Source organism: Crocodylus siamensis, chromosome 10 (genome assembly GCF_052110815.1).
Source record: "Crocodylus siamensis isolate JL-2025a chromosome 10, ASM5211081v1, whole genome shotgun sequence".
NCBI lineage: Eukaryota > Metazoa > Chordata > Crocodylia > Crocodylidae > Crocodylus > Crocodylus siamensis.
In genome coordinates, this window is record NC_143404.1 from 41205276 (window position 1) to 41230758 (window position 25483).

At 48.3% G+C, this 25483-nt stretch overlaps 1 protein-coding gene across 7 annotated transcripts in view; it reads left to right on the plus strand.

Moving 5' to 3' along the window:
- CEP250 (centrosomal protein 250) overlaps positions 1 to 25483 on the plus strand; it is a 125308-nt gene that overhangs the window by 54458 nt on the left and 45367 nt on the right. For all 7 annotated transcript variants that reach the window (XM_090064153.1, XM_090064156.1, XM_090064157.1 and 4 more), the window contains 4 exons: positions 7522 to 7715; positions 9859 to 9986; positions 10119 to 10288; positions 12379 to 12558. In XM_090064153.1, coding sequence (XP_089920279.1) covers positions 7522 to 7715; positions 9859 to 9986; positions 10119 to 10288; positions 12379 to 12558 — 672 coding nt within the window. The remainder of the gene's footprint in view (positions 1 to 7521; positions 7716 to 9858; positions 9987 to 10118; positions 10289 to 12378; positions 12559 to 25483) is intronic.

Here is a 25483-nt window from a genome sequence, read left to right on the forward strand (position 1 = left end):
CCCCTCCCCTCCCTCCCTCCCCATGTCAGCCCACTCTCCTGTGGAGTTGCCCAGTTTTGCAGTTTTTATACCAGTGCAGCTGGATGCAATGTGAGGTCAGCAGCCATCACTACTCATTGCAATAGAAGGTCTAAGGTCTTAGAAGAGTAAGAATTGGAAAATACAGAAAATAATACTATTGTATTGATCAATGATGAGCTACCCCTGGATACTATATGCAGTACAGATCACATCTTTCCAGGAGGATACTGCATAATTAAGAAGGACAATCAGAGAAGGATGGTGAAATCAGCTAGGAGCCTAAAAGATTCAAAAGAAGAAATTTACAAGATTGGAATGATTCTCTCTTACTCTTTTCTTCTTCAGTTTAGTCGTAAGAGTATATAAAATACTGAATGGTCTAGATAAGGAATGTATGACATCACAAGAATAGTGAAACATTCAATGAAACTGAAAAATTGCAAAGTCACAAATGACAATAGAACATGCTTTTTCATACAGAATGTAATTGTAATGGGACTGTACATGTAAGTAAAGTTGTTTGTAGTACCTTTAGAAGAGGATAGGAAGCTACTACTCAAGACACGCTGTAACTGTTACACTTGTAGTGATACAAGTACTATATAGCACAACCACTCCAACTGCAACCTTGCCTCAAAGTAGCTCACTTGTATAAGTACAGGTTCATGTACGTGCAGTCATTGCAGCATAAGAGCTGTTGCATGTATGTAGATTAGTTTATTACACATCTTCCCCTTTAAAGCCACATTTTGCATTTGAAAAAAAATAAATTGTGCCTTTAGAGATCTAATCTCTGTACAGCAAGTATTACTTTCTAGTTTGGCTCCCATTCATTACCAGTGACATTCAAGGAATGTTGATGATATCAGTGGTTCAGGTGGTTTTCTCTGCTCTCACAAATGCATTGTGCAATGCTGGATAAGATCTTCGAGCTCATATGAAACATCTGGCCATCACCCTGCTTGGCAAGGATGATCCTGGCACCTAGTGACATTTGATGCATCGTGCAGCTTGACAAGAATTTCAACCTGTATGCTTAGCAGTTTGAAACAACAGCACTTCTGCTTGTAGTATAATTTCACATCAGTGTTCCTGGTACAATGTGGTCTCAGGGTACATCTAGTGTTTGGATAGCCAGCCCTCTTGGCAGTACCTTGACGAGCTGGTTACATGTTTGGTCAGCTTACTGTGCAGACCAGATTTCTGCCAACTCACATTTTGTTGTATATGTTTAGCCATTTCTTCAGCCAGCTATTGGTCAGGCACTGGGCTTCTTGCTGCAACAAGATGCTTACTAGAAATATGATGAATCATAAAGGCGTACTTCATCAGATGAACCTTGTGTGCAGAAAGAGTGCATTAGGTTGTTTTGTTGAAGATATGGGTACTAGTGGCTTGTAAGTGATTGGTTTCTATAGAGACACTGAAGCCGGTGATGAAATCTTGAAAGTATTAACATGTCCAGGTGATTGCCAGAGCTTAACTGTGTTGGGCAGAGTTCATATGAGGTGTATGCTATAAGAAGGGATCCTGGTTTTCCCTGATAAAAAATCTCAAATTCCGTGATTAAAATGGAAGACCCCCCACAGTTCCCCTGGCTGTGCTGGTGCCCCTCACTACCCTCCCTCCACAGCCTTTTCAGCCCTACTGGTGCTAATCACTCCCCCGCACAGCCCCTGTGCCCCATTGCTCCTGCCCATCACTTCCCCTGCAATCTGCCAGTCCTGTTGGTACCCCTCACCGCCACCCATAGCTCCTGCTCCCCCAGCCCTGCCAGAGGGGGCCCCCAGCTGCCAGGGCTTTGGGGCCAGGGACCAGGTTCCATAGCCCCTGCCCCTGGCAGGAGGTGTGGCAGCTGCTGCAGCAAAGGGGAGCATGAAGCCCAGTTCCCCTCTTCCCCCCGCTGCCTGCCTGCTGCAGGCTTGGGGGCTGGGGAGCAGATCCCTGCCCCAGCATGCACTCCCAGGGAGCAGGGGTGACCCATACTCCCCAGATCTGCATGCTACCAGCTTCAGGCTTGGGCTTCTGCCCCACTGCCTTCCCCCAGGGCCTCCACAGCCTGGCTTATGCAACCTGGTGCTGCAAAGAACGATGGGGCCTCACAGGAAAGCTGCTTGCTGCTGCAAGCTCCGTACTGCTCTGGTGACATGGGGCTGCAGCAGAGGCGGCAGTGTGGGGTTACCCGCAGGGGATGTGTCACCAGGGCAGCACAGGGCTCACAGCAGCAAGCTTTCCTGTGCAGCCCTGCTGTTCTTTGCAGCACTGCATTGCACATGCTGGGTTGCAGAGGCCCTGGGGGAGGGCAGCAGGACTGGAGCCCAAGGCTAAAGTGGACAGCATGCTGCCCATGCCCCGCACACAGATCTGGGTGGCGCAGGTTCCCCTTGCCCCTGGGAGTGCATGCAGCAATGGGGAGCCACCCCACCATGAGCTGCCTGCAGCCCCATCTCACTCCCTGCCAGGGCCCTGCGGCCGCACATTGTGGCCCTGGGCCCCAAGCCCCAGGCACTGCCCAGCTGGACAGCAGCCCCAGTCCCTGACCAACTTTCTCACTTTGGGGGCCTCAATTCCGCCCTCCCACCTCCACCACACACACCCACTTACCCGTTGGAGCTGCTCTCCAGGCTGCCTGGTGGCCAAGTGCACATACATGCACATCGTACCCCCTGCCTAACCACCCTCCTCCTGCTCCCTTCTAGCCCCCTCAGGCTGAAATTCTGCCAGCCTGCAGAGAGCTCACTGCAAAATGGCAAAATCTGGGTTTCTCCAGTAAAATGAAAAATTCACGTTTGCCTCTGGTAAAAGATAAAATCCATGGTTTTCTCTGTTTTTCTGTGGGAAATGGAAAATGTGGATCCCTGGCTATAAGTTTCACCTCACCCTCATTCTGTTCCACTCTTAACCCCTAAGAAGATTCATCAGCCAAGCTGATAGTTGGTTTGCATGGGTCAAAAATGGCCAAACCAGGAGAGGTACAAATGATTGTCTTCATCTCTCCATAATTTGTCTCTTATGCAGGTCTCCATATCCTCTCTGTTTTCAGAATGTAATTAATCACAATGAAGGTGGGAAATGACCATACCCAGATAACAGCTTAGCTCATTAACATTTATAAGCCCAGTGATTCTGTCTTGCTCTAATTGGGCTGATTGTGTGGCCTGGTAAGCAGGCAGTTCAAACTCACATTTGCCCAACCTTAGTGTAAGTCTAGCTAGATATTGCAAATGGTAAGCTTTTATCTTCCAAATGGAGTAAAAAATGTGATGAGAATAGATGACCTAAGAGTGGTATCTGTCAGCGTGGTGAGTTGGCCTTGTTTTTGCTGAAGATTTTAGCAACTTGCAACTGATCAAATATGTGCTCAGCTACTGATATGGAGTAATACTCATATTTTACACTTGTGTTGAACTTGGAAACATCAGTATGAATGTGCACATCTTCAAAAGGCTTTATCATGTTGACCAGAAGTACACACATCAGCTGACTCAATAACTCCTTTGTGGATCACATGTAGCAGGACCAAGCCACAGGGGTGGCTATGACATCGCCTAGTGGCTGTACAACTGTTGTCCTACTCTGGCTCCTTGCATTACCCTCCCTTTTTCCCTTCCTGCCATACCTTAATATAATATATAAGATTTCAGGAGGCTGCCCCCAGAATCTCAAAAGTGAGCCGCATCTCCTCAGTCAGCTGGTCCTTCCTGTGCCTATCCCCAGTCTTGCCCCACAGGCACTAAATTGAGGCCCTCTTACCCTCAGGGTACCAGTCACCTTATAGGCAGTTGTGGTCAACATCCTCCAATGTAGTCATGCCTGTGCCTCACAGATATTACTCTGTCATCCAAGTACCAGCTTGTACAGGCTTCAGCCCTCTTAGTTTGGCCTTCTTGGTTGTTCTAGCTGTGAACTCCTAAGCCTAGGCTTACTTTTGGCATGGCTTCTCAATCCCAGCCTCTTCTTGGTCATGCCTCACTCTGTCAGGGTATAGGCTCTTGCCCTCTCAGCCCTTAGCCTGCCCCCTGTCTTGCCCTTGGGGTGCAGGCTCTGTCCCTCACAGCTTCAACCTGCCCCTGACTCACCCTTTTTGGGCTCTGAGCCCAGAGTGCCTCCCCAGCACCCCAGCAATAGCATGCCCTGCAAACCTCCCTTACAACCAAAACTCAGTCCTCTGATGTTAAGCATAAACATAACAATTGTTCCAACTAAAAGTTAACCCCATTCTGGGTCAGTACTGCCACTCTAACCCATGCTTCCTCTTAACTGTTTCCATCCAGCTCCCCTGGGTAGCTTGAGTGTCTGTGGGCTTGTTTCCTGAAGACCTTCTCTCCCAGAAGCTCCTTCTCCTGTAGCCTGCAGGACCAGACTGCTTTCTTTGCCGCAAACACTGGGCTTATAGGCCTCTAAACACTGCCCCTTCCAGTGAGGTGGTTCCTCAGCCACCCACAGGTGTTTTCCCTTTGCTTAATGGTCCGTTACCTTCTCCTGCAGCCTTACATAGCAAACTGAGCCTGCTGAACTTTCCACTTAATAACAAGAGCCTCTGACTACCTGTCACACCATTTTGTGCAGTTTCCTGACTGGCTTCATTGAGGGCAGTGAAACTTAGTGAGATGCTGTGAGTAGGGGTGCACTGATAAAGATTTTTTTGGGCTGATACCAATGGCTGATTATTAACCAACCATATAAGCCAATACCAATCTGATTGCTGATATGCAGCCTGGCAGCTTGGAGAGCAGCATCCAGCCAGTTAGTCTGTTGGTGGGAAGGGGCAGGCAGGCAGGGGGAAGGAAAAGGGTGCAGGGTTGTAGAACAAGGGCCCTGTGGTGAGGGAGAGAGTGAGGCTGAGGCAGGGGCAGAGGCAGGAGTTTTGCACAGCCAGGGTGGGGCACAGGACAGAGCCATGGCTTGTCCAGGGGGGCACAAAGAAGGCAGGGGCATGGGGTGGCTCCTGCCACTACATGCACTGCTGGGGAAAGCTTGAGGGGCATGTGCCCTCCCGGATTTGTGCACAGGGTAAAGGCAGGCTGCCACTGCATGTTTGGGGCCAGAGGCTATGCTGGGCTCTTCCTGGTGGTGAGTTAACAGTTGAGATGTTAGAGCAGACCTCTACAGCTTCTAAGACAGTGATACCCAAAGGGTGTGCTGTGGTGCACTAGTGTGGGCCACTGCTTTGCACAGCAGGATGGGGTCCATCGACATGTGACCAACCTCATTGCCTTCTATGACAAGATGACTGGCTCTATGGATGTGGGGAGGGCAGTAAATGTGATATACTTTCACTTTAGCAGGGCTTTGGATACAATCTCCCACAGCATTCTTGCAAGTAAGCTAAGCCGGTACAGGTTGGATGAATGGTCTGTAAAGTAAATAGAAAACTCTCTGGAACATTGGGCTCAGACAGTAGTAGTCAATTTATCAATGTCTAGTTGGCAGGCAGTATCAAGTGGAGTGCCCCAGGGGTCAGTCCTGGGGCAGGTTTTGTTCAATATCTTCATCAACAACCTGAAAGATGGGATAGAGTGCACCCTCAGCAAGTTTGTAGATGACATGAAGCTGGGGGAGTAGTAGATATGCAGGAGGGTAGGGCTAGGATTCAGAGAAACCTCAAAAAATTGGAGGAATGGTCCAAAAGAAATCTTATTAAGTTTCATAAGGACAAGTGCAAAGTCCTGCACTTGGGACAGAACAACCCCATGCAGACTGGGGACTGACTGGCTAAGCAGCAGTTCTGCAGAGAAAGCTCTGGGGGCTACAGTGGACAGTAAGCTGAATATGAGCCAACAGTGTTCCCTTGTTGCAAAGAAGGCTAACAGCACACTGGGCTGCATTAGTAGGAGTGTTGTCAGTAGATTGAGGGAAATAATTATTCCCCTCTATTTGGCCCTAATGAGGCTGCGTCTGGGGTACTGTGTCCAATTTTAGGGCTCCCACTACAGAATGGATGTGGACAAATTGGAGAGAGTCCAGGAGAGGGCAGTGAAAATGGTTCTGGAGCTGAGGCACGTGACCTCTGAGGAGAGGCTGAGGGAACTGGGCTTATTTAGTTTGGAGAGGAGAAAACTGAGGGGGGATTTAATCACAGCCTTCAACTACCTGGAGAAGGATAGAGTTAGACTGTTCTCAGTGGTGGCAGATGACAAAACAAGGGGCACTGTTTTCAAGTTGCAGCAAGGGAAGTTTAGGTTAGATATTAGGAAAAACTTTCTCGCTAGGAGAGTAGTAAGGCACTGGAACAGGCTCTCCAGAGAGGTTGTAGAATCTCCATCCTTAGAGGTTTAAGACCCAGGTAGACAAAGCATTGCCTGGGATGATGTAGTTCAGGTTAGTCCTACTTTGAGCAGAGTATTGGACTGGATGACCTCCTGAGATCCCTTCCAACCCTAATTTTCTGCGATTCTATGATTAGACTCGCAGACTGGTAGATGAAGTGATTGTCAGAATATTGTCAGTATGGCCTGGGGCATCTCTAGTCAAGACTTTGGTCTCCAATGGGAAGGAGGCTGCCCCAGAGATGGCACTAGCAATCAGCTAGCCCTATTAAAAAAAAAAAAAAAGAATGCATGATGAGACTAATTAAGTGGTACTGAAGCAATTTCATTTCAGTATCTAAGCAGCAGCCTATGAGAAGCAGAATTAGTGAGTGCTATGTGGCATTGGAATTAAAGGGGGATTAGTTTTCACTTGTATTATTTTACTTGATAATGTATACTAACAATTCTAGCTATTATATTTCAGTGTAGGTTTATTGCCTTAGCATTTTATTTCTTTTGTCGTGTTCTTTATTTGACAGTCTGAATTTTAAGTACATTGTTTGGCAAACATGGCTGAGGTGTTACCACCAGAGAAAACCTAAAGCTTTTTCAAGCTTGAATGTCTGTTAGAAATGTACCAATTTGCCCAAGATATGGACAGAATTATATTATAAAACTGTTCTTGGTGCACAGTGGTATTTGTATTGTAGTCTACTGTCTTCCAGCCCCTATAACTTGGCAACATCAAACTGATTTTTCACACAGCCGTGAAAGATGCTTCTTATTTCCAAAGACATTTTTCTGCTGAATACCAAGTATTCGTACTCAGTCATTTGAAAAATGAATGGGATCAAAGTGTCACTTTTTTTTAAAAAGAGGAAAACTTATTTTTTCATTCTCCTTATACTCCCAAACAGATAAACTCCTTTTGCTCTAAATGTCCGAAAACTTCACTTATAAGCAATAACAGGAACCTCAGAACATTTTAGCTTGAAAGATTAAAATTTTTAATATAGGCTTTTTATATAGAAACATCCTCAACTATATGTGTTGGTAGTAGAATCATTTCCAGACTGTTCTCAGTAATCTCATGGTAGCTTTGTGTATTACTATTCAAGGAGATTATCTCAATCTTTCTGCCCAGGATGTGGAAATTTGCAGTTCTTCCTGCCTTGAGAATGAAGTTGACAAACTTTGGATAGAACTTTGGCCAGGAGAAGCTTATTTCTTCCTCCCACCCCCTTTTCAGGTTTGTCATCAGCAGGAATTATCCAGCACTGATTTGGAGCAAACACGGCTGGAATCAAGTCACCATAGGGAAGTACTGACCAAGGTATCTACAGAAAAGGAAGCCCTGTTGCGTGAGAAGGTTGCACTGGAGGTCCGACTAGGAGTTGTGGAACGGGACAGACAGGGCATTTCAGAACAACTGGCAGAAATCAGGTAAAAGGAGGGAAATGGCGTTGGACAGGGCAATATAGGATATAGTTATGACACTATATAGGGAAAAAACGCTTTCCACCTGGAGATCACTAAATGTTTGTAATGGCCTCTCCAACCCCTAGGAGGTAGGTCTGTATTAACATTTGTGTGCCAGGGCCAGGCATCATTTTGCTGAGTAAAAACTGAATAAAAGTTTCAGTTTAAGTAGAGGAAACTTCTACTGTGACTTCAGGTTTCTTTTTGGTACCAGCTAAATGAACCAAAATGGAAGTCTGCCCATTTGTCCTCTTTAATGCTTTCTCTACTTCAGGTGAGACTCCCTTTGTGCCCCAGGCTAGATCCAGACTGTGGAGTTCCTGAGGTGGCAGCAGCAGATGCCACACTGGTTGGCATCGCAGGGGCACTGGCAGTGGCTTCCATGATGGTGGTAGCCATGGCCATGGGCAGTGTGGTGGTGACAGTAGCCATTACAACACAGCAGCAGTGGGGCAAACAGCCATAGGCCAGACAGGCACTTGCCATGGCAGAGGTGCACAAGAGGTAACAGGCCAGGGCTCTGCATGGCAACTAAGGGCTGTGTATCACAGTCCTTGCTCAGGCATCTGCCACTGATGTCTGATGGCTAGAAAATTATATCTAGAGGTTTGTTTTGGGGAATTAGCTTGTAGGTGAAGTAGATATGCATTAAAATAATGGTCTTGGGGAATGGCAAGGGTTAATTGTTTCTAAAAGCCTGTTTCTGATGAAGTTTCCTTCAAGAGCCACTTTGTCTTAAGCCAGCAGACACACAGGCTGGTAAATTGAAGACATATACCACACTATTCTCTAATATGAGATAAGGTGACATTAGGTCACAGCGCTCAACTGCAGAGTCCTTGGGATTTCTGGCTTTGGTAGATGGACCAAATTAAGATGTGTACATGTGATAGGTTTGGGAAGCAAAAGAATATGCTGAAAGAACAGAACATTGACAGTATGATGACCACAGGGAAACCAGTCAATGATGCCCAGAGAAAAAGAGTCATCAGAGGGGACAAAGAATACAAAAGGAGGGATTTCAGAGTAGCAAAGGGTCCCCAATTCGATTTGGGCAAACCCAAATCTGAAGGTTCAGTGCTGATTCAGAAAATCAGCGATTCAGCCATAGACACGTTTTTTCTACTTAGCTCAAGATACCAGGCGTGGCTCACAAACGCTGTGATGGTGGAGCAGATGGAGCATCCCATGGGGGAGGGTAGGGGGGCACATGCTCGGTGGCTAACTCAGAAGTGGACTGGAAGTACTTCCAGTCTACTTCTGGGTCTGCCGGGGAATGGGCTGCCCCCTGCGATCCCTCAGCTTGGTGATCAGCCATGGGGGAACCCTGGTTGCCTCCCCAGACCCAGGAGGCACCGTCACCAAGTTAGGGTGGGGACAGGGGGGTCCCTCTGCGCGCCCCCTGGCAGGCCCAGAAGTGGACCGGAAGTGCTTCTGGTCTACTTCTGGGTTTGCTGCTGAGCGTGCTGGGGACCCCTCCGTGCTCCTGTCAGACGCTCCATCCACTCCAGCATCACAGCATTTATAAGCCACCTGGTACCTTGAGATATGTAGAAAAAAACATTTAAAGCTGTGTCTGTCTGAATCGCTGAATCTTTCTGAGTCTCTTCAAATTGATTTGGAGGGTTCCGTTTTGATTCAGAGAGATTAAAGGGTCCACTGATTCGATTCAGATTTGGAGATTTGGCCACTGAATTGGGCTGAATCTCCCCCAAATCAAATCGGCGACTGAAGCTTTGCACTGCCCTAGAAGCTAGTAACCTTGCCTGCCTATGTCTTTAGACCAACACAGCTACAACCATCACCCCCAGAACTATGAGCTGTTTAAGCACATAAAAGTAAATAACATCCTTGCTGTTTAAACCAAACTGTGGGTTGGCTTTTCTGTTGTAGATACCACATGGCTTCATGCCTGAGCTGCTCATGGGAGTTCTAGCATACAGATTGCAGACCTGTAGCAAATAAATGGTAAAAATATCACCTATTTGTGATTTTCTGTAAAATATCTACTTTCCACCCCCAAGCTGGGGATCTTGAGCCACTCAGTGAAATAAAAACACTGTTAGTTCCATGAGCAAGATGATTGTTTGCTACTTGTATCCTGTAGATCAGCAAAGGATGTTCTGGAATCTAGCCTTTTTGAGGCCCAACAGCTTCTCTTTCAGCTGGAGGTCACCAAGGGTCAGTTGGAAATGCAACTTCAGACAGTCACCCAGGCCAAGGAGGTGTTACAAGGTAAAAGGCTTGTGGCCTGTGTGGGGAAGAGTCATGGAGGTGCCCCCTTCCTTATGTAGGGCCTCTGGGGTTTGAAAAAGTCCTTGCTTGCTTGGGAGATGAGAGGCTTAAGCTCTTGCACTCTTTCTCTAGGAGAGGTGAAATGTCTTCATTGTGAGCTGGAAGCAGAAAAGTCAGCAATGGAACAAGACCGAATGAATATGGAGCAGCAGCTCTCACAAAAACAGCAGCAATATCAAGATACGTTAAACCTTCAGCAAACTGTATATGAGAAGGAAAGGAACAAACTCATACAAGAGCTGGTACATGATATGATGGCCACAATCAAATGGGATAGCCGATGGCTCTGAATGCAACAGACAAGCCCCATCCTTGGTTGTTTAGTAATATTTTAGCACATGCTTATTTATCATGTTTTTTCTCTACACGCAGCACGGCTGCTAAGTCTAATACTTGGATGGACCAAATTAAGATGTGTACGTGTAATAGGTTTGGGAAACAAAAGAATATGCTGAAAGAACAGAACATGGACAGTATGATGACCACAGGGAAACCAGTCAATGATGCCCAGAGAAAAAGAGTCATCAGAGGGGGCAAAGAATACAAAAGGAGGGATTTCAGAGTAGCAAAGGGTCCCCAATTCGATTTGGGCAAACCCAAATCTGAAGATTCAATGCTGATTCAGAAAATCAGCGATTCAGCCATAGACACGTTTTTTCTACATAGCTCAAGATACCAGGCGTGGCTCACAAACACTGTGATGGTGGAGCAGATGGAGCATCCCATGGGAGAGGGGATGGGGCGCATGCTCGGTGGCTAACTCAGAAGTGGATTGGAAGTACTTCCAGTCTACTTCTGGGTCTGCCGGGGAATGGGCTGCCTGCTGCGATCCCTCAGCTCAGCGATCGGCCATGGGGGACCCTGGTTGCCTCCCCAGACCCAGGAGGCACCAGTCACCAAGTTAGGGTGGGGGGCAGAGGGGTCCCCCTGCACGCCCCCTGGCAGGCCCAGAAGTGGATCGGAAGTGCTTCTGGTCTACTTCTGGGTTTGCTGCTGAGTGCGCTGGGGACCCCCCATGCTCCTGTCAGATGCTCCATCCACTCTAGCATCGCAGCATTTATAAGCCACCTGGTACCTTGAGATATGTAGAAAAAAACATTTAAAGCTGTGTCTATGTCTGAATCGCTGAATCTTTGATTTGTGCTGCCTTGCCTCATACATTTGTCTCTCCATACATGCTTATATGCTGGTTTCCACTCCAATACAAGATGGCTAGGAAGTTCCAGAACTCTTAAGTACTATTGCCTTTTGAGGTTTCTGCATTATACATCACGCACAAGCCTGCTGTTAGTACAGTTACATGCTTTATGGTCATGACTGTGTAAAAAGACAGAAAGTGGCTAACACTGCAGGGGTAGTATTGTCAAAACACATTCATTTCTAATTGCAAGTGGGCATTCAAACCCCATTATAAAGTCTTTCTCATGACTATGTAGGTTGGAACCTTGCTTGTTAACAGATTCATAGTAGGGTGTTCGTGCCAACATTATATGGCATGTAAATGTGATAACAAAATTTAAGTCAGTCCAATCCCAGCCAATAATATTACAACAGCCTCATTTTTATAGCATAATGTCTCACATTTGGTCCATGTAGCCTAAATAAGAAAATACTTAGAATGTATTAAAATTTCCTAATCTTTCCTGCATACAGTGGCTCCTGTGGCATTCAAAACCTTCTTTCTTTCATGCAGTCAAGGACTAGAAACAAGACTGTGCAATTAAAATGACCATTAAAGATTATTCAGTATGGAAAGTATTTGCAGTTAATAACCCATAAGCTATTGTGTAGATGTTCAAAACATTCATGAAATTATGAACAAATCTGGAAACAGAGAGCTGGTTTGCAAATGCTCCTGCAGCAGAAAAGGGTGATGCCTTGTGACTCACTGCTGCATTATCTAGCCTGCCTTTTACACAAGACTTGAGGGCCCAGGGGCTTCTCCTCATTTTGTATTCATTTTACACTTGCTGAACACTGGACAAAATTTGAAGTGTTCTCTGGGAGACTCAGGAAAGAAGGGTAGAAATAACTATTTAGGATGGAAATGCACAAAACTCAAAACTCCACAAGAATAGGAGTCCTCCCATTAGCAAAGATTAAGCAGGTGGATAGGAGAAGGAAGATATTACCTCCTCTGACCTAAAGTCACTAGCAGACAGGCCATAACAGGGAAAAGTTGCTTCCCTACAGGATACACCACTACCAATAACATATACTGGTAATGCTTCTTGTTGGTGGAGGAGACACAACCCTGGGACTTTGGTGTCACTCAGCACTCTTTGGAGAGGTGGGAAACCCTGCATCTAATGGCTTCTCTTCCATTTACTAGGAAAAGGTGCGGGAACAGCACAATTCAGAGCTGAAAGAGGTCCTGGAGCACTCAGCCCAAGAGAAAACAGAGCTAACAAATGCTTATGAGACGAAACTTTTGGATCTGAGGCAGGAGGCTGCTACTGTCCAAACTCAGAAAGAAGAGGAGAGAGCCAGGGCTGAAAACAACAGACGAGAGGTAATAGCAATGGTTTTCAGCCTTTTTAGACTCAAGACATCCCTCGGAAAATGCAAAATGTCTGTAGGTACCCATAGTTATTTTGGTGTCTTTGTTATTAATTTGCCTTTGTTATCTAGGATTGGTCAGTCTGTGTCTGTTTGAATTTCTGACAACTATTTACATGATACAGTATGGCTTCATTTTTTTTGCACCACAGTATTCTGTGCATCTGCTTCCATTTTGTATATAAGAGATTGTTTGTCTTTCCTGAAACTCTTTTAAACTCCCTTATTCTTTCCGTCCCTCTTGAAGTTAGTGATTGTGTCCTTGTTCTTGCAATTTTGGTGCAATTTTGCATCTTCTGGGTTCTGCCATGTATGCTTGTGGTTTTCCTTTCTCAATTACTTTTTTAAAATATTGCATAATGTTAGCTTTCCTCCAGGCTTCTAGAACTACTTCTGTGATCCAATATGTATCAAAGGCAAACTTTAATATTCCAGATAACTTGTGGGCCAGCTTTTTAAAAACGATTTGCTACAAGTTGATTGGACCTGCTAACTTAACAAGATCCATCTTTAATAGCTACTGCTTAATGTCCTCCTGAGACTCTGTTGAATTTGAAGTAATCCATCCTCAATAGAGGTCTGCATCTTTTGGTTTCCAAGGTGATACCTTAAATGCCGCGAATAGATTTCATTATTCGCTCTGGTACCTTTATCTGTCAATTTCTGTAATATATTATCATGACTGTGTTCTAGGAAGAAGGACTAAGTTCCCACCATTGTTGGTTGTCAAATGGTCTAGGTACTGACTCGCCATCCAGATTTTTTTCCATTTTGTTTGCAAATGTATTTCCTGAGGAACTGAGGCCTTATGAGAAGCAGCATCCTTTCCTAAGGCTACAAACAGGCATTGAATTTGTCCTGAGATAAACCATTTTATCCTGGGACAAAATGCAATTGTTAAGACATCTAAGTCTGTTGTGCCAGGATAAATCCTAAAAAGGTTCATGGGATAAGAAGGACTAAAGATGTATGTACGCACCAATTCTGGGATATTTCTGTTCCAGGACAAACACAGACACAGCTTGTCCAGGAACAAATGCAATATCTGTTCCTTATAAGTGCTTCTTTTTGTGCTTGAGAGGCAGTCCTTTGATTAGGATGTTTCTAAGAACCAGGTGGGCTGGTTCTTCAGTTTTTCCTTTGGAGATTTCTCACTGCTTGAATAGCAGTTCCAAGAATCCCAGTGCTCTAGATATTTTATTGAGGATATGATGGATCATGTATATATTAATGAACTCAGGTCCAGTTGCCAGAGACCAGGGTCCCAGTGAACAGGGGCTGCAAACAGGGTAAGCAGTTTGCAGGCCGTTGCTGGGGGCAAGAGGAGGAAGGGGGAGAGAAGCCAGGCACCAGATCCTTCCCAGGGAAGGTAAGTGATCCAGTTGCCTGTGCCTTTGGTTTGCTAAGTGTTTGTCTGGTGGGCTGTGTATGTTTGGGGTGTGTGCTCTGATAAGCTGGGAGTGATTGCTGACTACTAAGTGATTGCAGCCTGGGCCTAACAGAAGCCCTTACAAGGGGGCAGAGCCAGTTCAGGCCCAGCAGGGTATAAAAGTCACTTCCCAGCTGACCCAGGGAGCCAGTAAATACGGACTGCAAACCGGGTAAGCAGTTTGCAGGCCAGTTCATGGGCACTCCCCCACTTTTTGAGGGACAAGCCTTTCAGCTTGGCATGAGAAAGCAGGCTAAAAAGGAACCCTTTGGAGCCAATGAGAAATAAACAGGCCAGTTCCAGGTGGGTTTCCTAGGGAAGGTCTGGTTGGAAGAGCTGTAAGAGAAAGAAGACAGATGAAGAGACCCAGGGACACAGCTGGAGGACGTTGCAGTGCCAGAGCCACTGCCACTGCCTCTGCTTACACCTGTGAGGCTTCTGTCCAGGCAGGACCACTTACCATTGACGCTTCCACGCAGGTCCAGGTTTGGTGCTGTGGGTACTGAGGCTTGCACATTAAGTCCAGTGACAACCAGGTTGGGGAGTGCCTGTGGTGTAAGCAGTGCCTCCTAGTGGTGTCTGTCAGGGAACAGGCAAGAGAGCTACAGGAAGAGATAGTGAGGCTCCAAAGCAGACTCTGCCATGAGGCATTTGGGGATTTGATGCTGGATTGTGGAGGAAGAAATGCCCCACAGCAGAGCTGGCTTCCAGGACTGTGGAGAAAGAAATGCCAGACACAGCACTAGAGAAGAGAGAGGACATAGACCCCGCAAGACAGTGGAAGCTGGAGGTTTGTGACTTCTGGTAGCAAGTTGAGATCGTCACCTCCACCTGCAGTAGTTCATCTGGAGAACAGATACGCAGCCCTAGAAGCAGAGAGGGAGGACCATGTTCCACTGGTGGAGGAAGATGGGCCAGGCCTCATCAAGGTGGGAAGGATCGAGATGACTGCCACCAAGCAAGGACAGGTGGTGGTGTTTGGAGGCTCACTTCTACAGGGAGCAGAGGGAGCCACTTGTTGATCTGACCTGTTGTCTCGGGAGGTCTGCTGCTTCTTCCTTACCCAGTTCAGTGTCCTCACACTTAAAGTGCCCCTACCACCATTGTTAAGCATGGGTACGGTGATGCACATGATCAGATGCTGGAGTCTGCTAGAACGTGGCAATTCATACTGTAGGGCAAGGGACAGACATTCAAAAACGTGAGCCTAAATTGATTCAATCTTTGCAGGTTAGTCTAACCTGGCTAGGCTAAACCAGTTTGTAATCGTACAGACATCCCCTCTGGACTGAGGAAATTAAGGCACTTGCCTGCAGTGGCTCAGACTAGAAGCCAGGGGGCCCTAGAGCAGCCCTCCCTTCCCTTCCACAATGCTGAGCTGAGGCGGGTATGGCCAGGCCCCAGCAGGACACTCTGATTAGGGAGGGGTTCCCCCCCTTCTGATCAGCTCAGCAGGGAATTGATTACACAGTATTTATCACCCCTAACTTAGTGTTTATCATCCCATTAAGAAAATAACAGAGGGGCATTACCAGCTACCTGTTGATTCTGCTTTTGTCCCGTCTGCCACAGCACAGACTGTAGCCAGCATGTGGTCTGCTAGCTAGTGTTGAGGCATCTCTGTGCAAGGCAGAGGGGACTGGGGAATTCCTGCTTAGCAGCGAGTGGGGAGGAGAGGTGGGGAGAAGGGAAAAGCCAGTCAGATGCCTGCAGTATTTGCTGGAGCTCCAGCCAGGGAGCAGATGGAAGGGGCCAGCTCTGCTGTGGAGCAGAGAGCCCCACCCAGCCCAGAGAGCATGCAGGGATGCTGGGGGAGTCTAACTTAAACCAGCAAGGGGTCTGGGACAGACATTGCATAAACTGGTTTGAGCCAAATCAGTTAAGTCTGATACTGCATTCAACCAGGTTATCTCAGACCACTTTCAGCCATTTTCAAACTGGTTTACTTGCACTGAACATCTGTTTTGTTGCAGGTTTAAACCAGTTTCTGACCTCTTAAACAGGCTTATGTGTAATGTCTGTCCCTAGCTTGGCAGATGCAATTAATCAAGTCTGCTTGAAGGCTCTTGAAGCAACCAAGGTGCAGTATCCAGAACAGCTGGGCCAGGTATGGGTGAGGTGACAGAGGGCCTATGGTAAGCCTTTCATTCATAGATTTCATAGATTTTTGGGGTCGGAAGGTTCTCAGTAGATCATCAAGTCCAACCCCCTGCCCTGGGCAGGAAAGAATACTGGTGTCAGATGACCCCAGCTACGTCCTAGTCCAGTGTCCTCTTAAAGATCTCCAGGGTAGGGGAGAGCACCACCTCCCTTGGAAGCCCATTCCAGATTCTGGTAACCCTTACCGTGAAGAAGTTCTTCCTGAAGTCCAATTTAAATCTGCTCTCTGTCAGTTTGTGGCCATTGTTTCTAGTCACCCCAAGAGGCACCCTGGTAAACAGAGTGTTTTGTATTCCATGCTGGCCCTCTGATGAATTTGTAGATGGCCACAAGTTCACCTCTCAGCCTTCTCTTTCAGAGGCTGAAGAGATCCAGGTCCCTCAGTCTCTCTTCATAGGGCTTTACATGCAGACCCCTAACCATGCAAGTAGCCCTCCTCTGGACCCTCTCAAAGTTATCCACATCCTTCTTGAAGTGCGGTGTCCAAAACTGAATGCAGTACTCCAGCTGCAGCCTTACCAATGCCTCATAAAGAGGAAATATCACCTCCTTAGATCTGTTCATGATGCATCTGCATGATAGAGTGTGGTTAGCTTTACTTATCATTTTATCACATTGACAACTCATGTTCGTCTTGGAGTTTACTGTGACCCCCTAGATCCCTTTCTGCCACTGTGCTACTTAGAGGGTCATCCCCCAATCTGTATGTGTGTTAGTGATCATTTCTCTCTAGGTGCAGCACTTTGTACTTACCTTTGTTAAACTGCATCCTATTCTGTTCTGCCCACTTTTTCAACCTGTCCAAATCCGGCTGAATCTGTTCCCTGCCCACCTGTGTGCTTACTTTGCCCCATAATTTGGTGTCATCCGCAAATTTGGACAGAGTGCTCTCCACACTCTCATCTAAGTCACTGATGAAGATATCGAACAGCACTGGTCCAAGGACCAAACCTGGAGGACCCCACTGCCCACATCTTTCCAGGTCGATACCGACTCGTCCACCACCACTCTTTAGGTGCATCCCATAAGCCAATTCACCACCCACCTGACTGTATAATCATCTACATCACAGCTACTTAGTTTATTTGTAAGAACGGGATGAGACACTGTATCAAAGGCCTTTTAAAATCCAAGTAGATGACATCTACCTCGACTCCTTCATCTAAGCATTTTGTGACCTGGTCATAAAAAGAAACAAGGTTAGTCAGGTAGGATCTACCTGCTATGGATCCATGCCGGTTGCCCTTCAGCATTATTTTTCCTGCTGGACTCCCACAAATGTGTTGCTTAATAATTTCTCCAAAGGTTTTCCCAGGGATAAAGGTGATACTAACCAGTCTATAGTTACCTGGATCCTCCTTCCTCCCGTTCTTGAAAATATGGACCACATCGGCCCTTTTCCAGTCATCTGGGACCTGTCCAGAGTGCCACGAGTGCTCAAACAGTCTTGCCAGTGATTCTGCCATGACACTGGCTAATTCCCTCAGCACCCTGAGATGAAGACTGTCTGGGCCTGCTGACTTAAACACGTCCAGCCCCTCCAAGTGTCCCTTCACTAGGTCAATACTAACTGTTGGTGGCTTGGTGTCCCTCTTGTGCCTGTCTGTAATCCAACTGGGAGAGATGTCTTTATCCCTGTTGAGGAATACAGATGTGAAAAACTCACTGAAGAGCTCAGCTTTGTGAGTCCTTTCTGTCACCAATTGCCCTAGTCTGTCCTATGGGGGTCCTATGTTGCCATGTGCCTTCTTTTTGCTCCCTATATAACTGAAGAAGGACTTTTTGGTGTCTTTAATTTTTTATGCCAGCCTGAGTTCCATTGCTGCTTTGGCCTTTGTAACTAACTCCCTGCAAGTGCAAGCCAAGTAGGTATACCCCTTCTTTGTGGCTACCCCCTTTTTTCCACAGTCTGTATGCCTTTTTTCGCTCCTAGGCTTTCCTGGATTTCCCTGTTCAGCTAAGAGGGTTTATTGACCCCTCTTGCCCCTCCCCCCCTTTATGTGCAATGGGATTGTTCCCTGCTATCCCCGAAGGATCGTTCCCTCGGGGAACGACTACCCTTCCTGGACTCCCATCTCACCAATGCTGTTGTCCTTCAGTGCCTCTCTTACTAATCTCCTGAGCTCATTGGAGTTAGTCTTTCTGAAGTCTGGCACTTCTGCCCTACTGGTTATCTTTCCCACCTTTTGTCGGATAGTGATTTCCAACAATTGGTGGTCACTATCCGCTAGGTTACCCTTTATCTGCAGATCTCCTACCAGATCATCCCCAGTAGCAAACACCAAATCCAGTAAGACATTTCCCCTAGTCGGGCCGTATACTTCCTGTGTTAGCTGAAGGTCCTGTATGCAGGTTAAGAACCTATGTGAATGGTCAGATCTAGCTCATTGCTTCTCCCAGCAGATGTCAGGGTAATTTAGGTCACCCATGACAACCATGTCCCTTAAATGTGTTGCCTCTAGGAGCTGGTTTGAGAATTCCAGGTCCAGCTCATCCTCCTGGTGTGGTGGTCTGTAATAGACCCCCGCTACCAAGTCCCTTTCCCCCTGACCCTGTTGTATTCTGACCCACAGTACCTCAATTTGCCCTTCTTCTGATTCCATCTTCATTATGGAAGACATGTATTGATTCTTAACATAGAGAGGCCCACCCCACTTCAGTTAATCCAACAAGGTTGAAATCTTTGTTTGCAAGCAGAAGTGTGAGTTCCTCCTGCTTATTCCCCATGCTCCCAGCTTTAGTATAGAGATGCGTAAGCCCCCCAATAGATGCCCTTGGTACCCCCCTGTCCTGATGCCTATTGGACCCCTTAGTACTTACGTGGACTGTTCCAGCGCGTGGCTGGTGGTTTATTGTTCCTAGCTTCTCTCTGTCTTCTGCATCTCTATCTCCCAACAAACCTAGTTTAAAGTCCTGCATAGGAGATCAGCCAACCTATAAGAAAACAGACACTTACCTTTCAAAGAGAGATGAAGACCATCACATCCCAGCATGCCCCTTCCATGGAAGTGCAGATTGTGGTCATGGAACCCAAAACCCGCCCAATGGCACCAACTCCGGAGCCACAAGTTGACTTCTCTAATGCAGCTGTCATAGCCCTGGCCATGACTGCTGATCGGGAGGATTGATAAGAAGACCACCTGTGCCCCTCAGTCTCCTAAGCCTGACCCCCAGAGCCTTGTAGTCGCTCATGATTCTGCTTGGACTACTCCTCGCTGCATCATTTGTACCCACATGAGGGTTGGCTGGCCAGATGATGTCAGGAATCCTTGCAGTGACGTCCCGAATCTGGGCTCCAGGCAGGCAGCATACCTCCTGTACCATGGGATCCAGGCGGCAGATGACTCTCTCCGTTCCCCTCAGGAGGGAGTCGCCCACCAAGACAAAACGTAAGTTGTTTGTTGTGGGAGACTCCATCCTGAGGGGGACTGAGGGGTAATCTGCCGCCCTGACCGCTTAGCCTGGGAAGTTTGCTGCTTCCTGGGGGCCCGCATCGGGGACATTGAGGAGAGGATCCCTAAGCTCCTCCAGCCCACAGCCCACTATCCCATGCTCCTTATTCATGTGGGCACTAATGACACAGAGTGCTCCCAGCTGGGTCATGAGGTACTACAGGGATTTGGGAGCAGAGCTAAAGGGTCTGGGGGCACAGGTGGTGTTCTCTTCGATCCTCCCAGTCTCGGGGTAAGGGTTGAGGAGGGAGAGGAGGATCCACATAGTTAACCAAAGACTGCAGTGCTCGTGTCATAGGGGAGGCTTTGGCTTCCATAACCACAGCCCGCCCTTTGGTGAGAGAGGCAGCGAGCTGCTGGGAAGAGATGGCCTCCACCACTCTCCTCTGGGGAGGAGGCTCTTCCCAGCCAGACTGGCTGACCTACTCCATCGGGCTTTAGACTAAGCCCACTGGGGGACAGGGGGACTACCACCACTGCTGGCCTGCTGATCAACCCTTGCAAAGCCAGCAGGCCAAGGCACTTAAGGGAGCCCACCCCTGCCCAAGCCCTGGTACAATCTGTGAGCAAGGCAAGAGCCCCCAAGGGGACACTTGCCTGCCTATACACAAATGCCAGGAGCTTGGGGGAATAAGCTGGAGGAGCTCATCCTCCTGCTTAATGCAAATAATTACGATGTCATAGGGATAATGGAGACTTGGTGGGACTCCACCCGTGACTGGACCACAGGTATAGATGTCTATACCCTGTACAGGAGGGATTGTGTAGATAAAAGGGGCGGGGGTGTAGCTCTCTATGTTAAGGAAAGCTACGCGTCCTTGCAAGCTGATATTGGCAGCCAAGATGGACGACTGGAGACCCTGTGGGTTAAAATCTGTGGGGAGCATGGCACAGGGGACACAACAGTGGGAGTCTACTACAGACCTCCCACCCAAAGTCAAGAGCTTGACCAGAGTTCACCTGGGAACTGGCTGAGGCCGCATGCTCCAGCACCACAGTTGTCATGAGTGACTTCAAGTACCTGGACATCTCGTGGGAGGATCACTCTGTAAAATCCAAGCGGTCGCAAAGCTTCCTCTCGTGCATGGATGACTTCAACCTGACTCAAGAAGTCTATGGGCCAACGAGAGGTAAAGCGCTGCTCGATCTGGTACTGGCTACTGGGAATGACCTAATCGGCAACCTAGTGATCAATGGGAAGCTGGGTGACAGCAACCATGAGCTGATCACCTTCACCATCCACTGTAAAGCTGGCAAGTCAGTCAGCAACACAGAAGTCCTTGACTTCAGGAAAGCTGACTTTGACAAGCTCAGGAGACTTGTCAGTCAGGCCCTAAGGGACCAGGACCCCAGGGAGAGGGGAGTTCAAGAAGAGTGGTTGCTCCTCAAGGGAGCGATCCTCAATGCACAAGCTAAGTCTATTCCATTTCGGAGGAAAGGAAGCAAGAAGGCACAGCAGCCCCCCTGGCTCTCCAGGGATCTAGCATACCTCCTAAAGCTAAAAAGAAAGGCCTACAAAGGATGGAGGATGGGATTCACCTCCAAGGAGGATTATTCTGCACTGGTCCGGTCCTGCAGGGAGCAAACCAGGAACGCCAAGGCTGCATCTGAACTCCATCTAGCTTTGAGCATCAAGGACAATAAAAAGTCCTTCTTCAGATATGTGGCGAGCTGGAGGAAAAGTGAGGGCAACATTGGACCCCTGCTGAACCAGATGGGACAGCGGACAACTGATGCCCAGGAAAAAGCCAACCTATTAAATAGGTACTTTGCGTCGGTCTTTCATCAGTCCCATGGGGCGCCCATGCCCACCACAAGACAGGGAGGTCTGGATGTTGGAGATCCCCTGCCCTCCATTAATGCTGATCTCGTGAAGGAACACCTTGAGAAGCTGGATACCTTCAAGTCAGTCGGCCCTGACAATCTACTCCCCAGGATACTCAAGGAGCTGGCGAGCATCATAGCCCAGCCTCTGGCACGGATCTTCGAAAACTCCTGGCCCTGTGGTGTAGTGCCCGAAGACTGGAAGAAGGCCAATGTGGTGCCTATCTTCAAGAAAGGGAGGAGAGTGGATCCGGCTAACTATAGGCCCATCAGCCTGACTTCTATCCTGGGGAAGGTCTTAGAAGAGTTTATTAAGGAGGCCATCCTTAATGGACTGGCAGACGCCAACCTCCCAAGGGATAGCCAGCACAGGTTTGTTGTGGGTAGGTCTTGCTTGACCAATCTCGTTTCCTACGACCAGGTGACCTATCACCTGGACAAGGGAAAAGAGATTGATGTCATATATCTTGAGTTCAAAAAAGCCTTTGGTCTGGTATCCCATGATCACCTCTTGGTGTTGCCTCTGGAGTTGGTGTCATCACGCCGTATTTGGCTTCGTGGACCACAATGAGCACTTCAGAGCAGAGGGCATCCTGGGGCATGATGGTCTCCATCTCTCCCCCAAAGGTAAGAGTTTGTTTTCTTACAGGCTAGATGACCTCCTGCGGCAGGCTTTAAACTAAGTTCGTCGGGGGATGGGGATCCACAGGAGCAAGAGAAAACTCAACCAGGTGTAGGACCTGCCCAGGTAAGAGCTCAGGTATATAACAAGGGACCAGATGTCTCTCAGGAAGGGGGGGTGCCCAGGGCTCCCTCGGGGGGATTAAGGTGTCTCTTCACTAATGCAAGAAACATGGGGAACAAGCAGGAGGAGCTTGCTCTCCTGCTTGCAAGTAGTAAAATCAACCTGGTTGGCCTAATGGAGACATGGTGGGATGAAACTTTTGACTGGGCATTAGAAATAGAAGGCTATAGGTTGTTTAGAAGAGATAGGAATGGGAAAAAAGGGGGGTTGCGCTCTATGTTAGGGAACAGTATACCAGTTCTACCTTCCAAATGGGACCAGAGGAAGGCTTAACTGAGACCCTGTGGGTCAAACTTCAAGGAGGGCTGGGGGAGAGGGATCTGGTGGTAGGGGTTAACTACAGTCCACCATATCAGGAGGAAGAGCTGGATCTGGAATTCTCCAGGCAGCTGGGGGAGGCCGTGCGTGCAAAGGATGTTGTGGTCATGGGGGATATGAATTACCCTGACATCAGCTGGGAGGAGCAGTCAGCCAGGTCTAGCCACTCACGAATGTTCCTGACATGAGTACAGGACCTACACCTTGTGCAGGAGGTACAAAGGAGGAGTATACCTCCCTGATCCGAGCTTGTAGGGATTTGGTGAGGAAGGCTAAAGCAGCACTGGAGCTTAGATTAGCTTCTGGGATTAAGGATAACAACAAGTCCTGTTCCAAGTATATAGGTAGCAAGAAGAAGTCTTGGGGTAACACTGGACCCCTACGAGGCAGGGCAGGGCAGTTGGTGACAGACGCACAAGAGAAGGCAGAACTCTTCAACAAGTTCTTTGCCTCCGTGTTCCTGTCTGCTGACAATGGGGTGCTCTTGGGTGATAGCGTAGAGAGGCCCAGGAAGGATGTGAGTCCCCCGACTGTTAGTTCAGACATAGTTAAAGATTACCTGGAGGGCTTAGATGTCTCCAAGTCGGTGGGCCCGGATGACCTTCATCCGCAGGTGCTGAGGGAATTGGCTGGTGTCATTGCGGAGCCATTGGCACAGCTGTTCGAGGACTCCTGGTGCTCGGGCCAAGTCCCTGAGGACTGGAAAAGGGCCAGTGTGGTCCCTATTTTCAAGAAGGGGAGGAAAGAAGAGCCTGGCAACTACAGGCCAGTCAGCCTCACTTCTATCCTGGGGAAGGTCTTTGAAAAAATTATCAAGGGCCACATTTGTGAGAGCCCTGCAGGGGAAGTGATGTTGAGGGGTAACCAACATGGGTTCTTGCCAGGATGATCCTGCCTGACTAACCTGGTCTCTTTCTATGACCAGGTAACAAAGAGCTTAGATGTGAAGGAGGAAGTCGATGTCATCTTCTTGGACTTCCAGAAGGCCTTCGACACAGCGTCCCACCCAGTTCTGGTGGGCAAGCTGAGGGACTGCGGCATTGACGAATGCACAGTCACATGGGTGGCAAACTGGCTCCAGGGGCGCACCCAGGGGGTGGTGGTGGACGGGTTGATGTCGTCCTGGGAGGTTGTAGGCAGCGGAGTCCCCCAGGACTTGGTCCTTGGGCTGGTGCTCTTCAATATTTTCATTAGCAACCTGGACGAGGGTGTGGAGTGCACCCTGTTCAAGTTTGCTGATGACACCAAGCTGTGGGGTAAAGTGAATACACCAGCAGGCAGGGATCACATCCAGGCAGACCTGGATAGGTTAGAGAAGTGGGGGGATCTGAACAGGATGCGGTTCAACAAGGACAAGTGCAGGGTGCTGCACCTGGGGAGAGGGAACCAGAGTTATGGTTATAGGTTAGGGGCTGACCCTCTCGGCAGCACAGAGGCAGAGAGGGATCTTGGAGTCAGGATTGACTCCAAGATGAATATGAGTTGCCAATGCAACGAAGCAATAGGCAGAGCCAACCGCACCCTGTCATGCATCAACAGGGGCATCACTAACAGGACCAGAGAGGTCTTCCTCCCCCTCTATGCGGTGCTGGTCAGGCCGCAGCTGGAGTACTATGTCCAGTTCTGGGCACTGCACTTCAAGAGGGACATGGAGAACCTGGAGAGAGTCCAGAGGAGGCCACTCGTATGGTTGGGGGCCTCCATGGCCAGCCCTATGAGAAGAGGCTGAGGGACCTGAATCTTTTCAGTCTCCACAAAAGGAGACTGAGGCGGGATCTTGTGGCTGCCTACAACCTTATCAGGGGCCACCAGCAGGGACTCGGGGAAAGTCTGTTCACCAGGGCCCCCCTTGGAGTTACCAGAAACAATGGCCACAAGCTGAGGGAGGATAAGTTTAGGTTAGATATTAGGAAGAACTACTTCACTGTAAGGGTGGCCAGAGCCTGGAATAGGCTTCCCAGAGAGGTGGTGCTCTCACCTTCCCCGGAAGTCTTCAAGAGAAGACTGGATAGGCACCTGGCTGAGGTCTTACGACCCTTCCCACTCCCAGTGCTCCTTCCTGCCCGTGGCAGGGGGTCGGACTCGATAATCTCTCTAGGTCCCTTCCGACTCATTGATTCTATGAAACTGGCCAATTGTGGCCTTGGGTCCACCACGATCCGCTGGCTGGGAAATTAGCTCTGTGGTTAGACCCAGAGGGTAGTAATTGATGGAAGTCACTCATCATGGTGTCCTGTGACCAGTGGGGTCCCTCAAGGCTCTGTCCTTGGACCCATATTGTTCAACATCTTCATTAATGATGTGGACATTGGAGTCGGAAGCAGACTGGCCAAGTTCGCCGATGACACCAAACTTTGGGGCAAAGCATGCACACCAGAAGACAGGCGGATGATCCAGGCTGACCTGGACAGGCTCAGCAAATGGGCGGATGAGAACCTGATGGTGTTTAACACCAAAAAATGCAAGGTTCTCCACCTTGGGAAGAAAAACCTGCAGCATCCTTATAGGCTCAACAATGCCACATTGGCTAGCACTACAGAAGAAAAAGACTTGGGGGTCATCATTGACCACAAGATGAACATGAGCCTGCAATGCGATGCTGCGGCTAATAAAGCGACCAAAACGCTGGCTTGCATCCATAGATGCTTCTCAAGCAAATCCCGGGATGTCATTCTCCCCTTGTACTCAGCCTTGGTGAGGCCGCAGCTGGAGTACTGCGTCCAGTTTTGGGCTCCACAATTCAAAAAGGATGTGGAGAAACTTGAGAGAGTCCAGAGAAGAGCCACGCACATGATCAGAGGTCAGGAAAACAGACCTTACGACGACAGGCTGAGAGCCATGGGGCTCTTTAGCCTGGAAAATCACAGGCTCAGGGGTGATCTGATGGCCA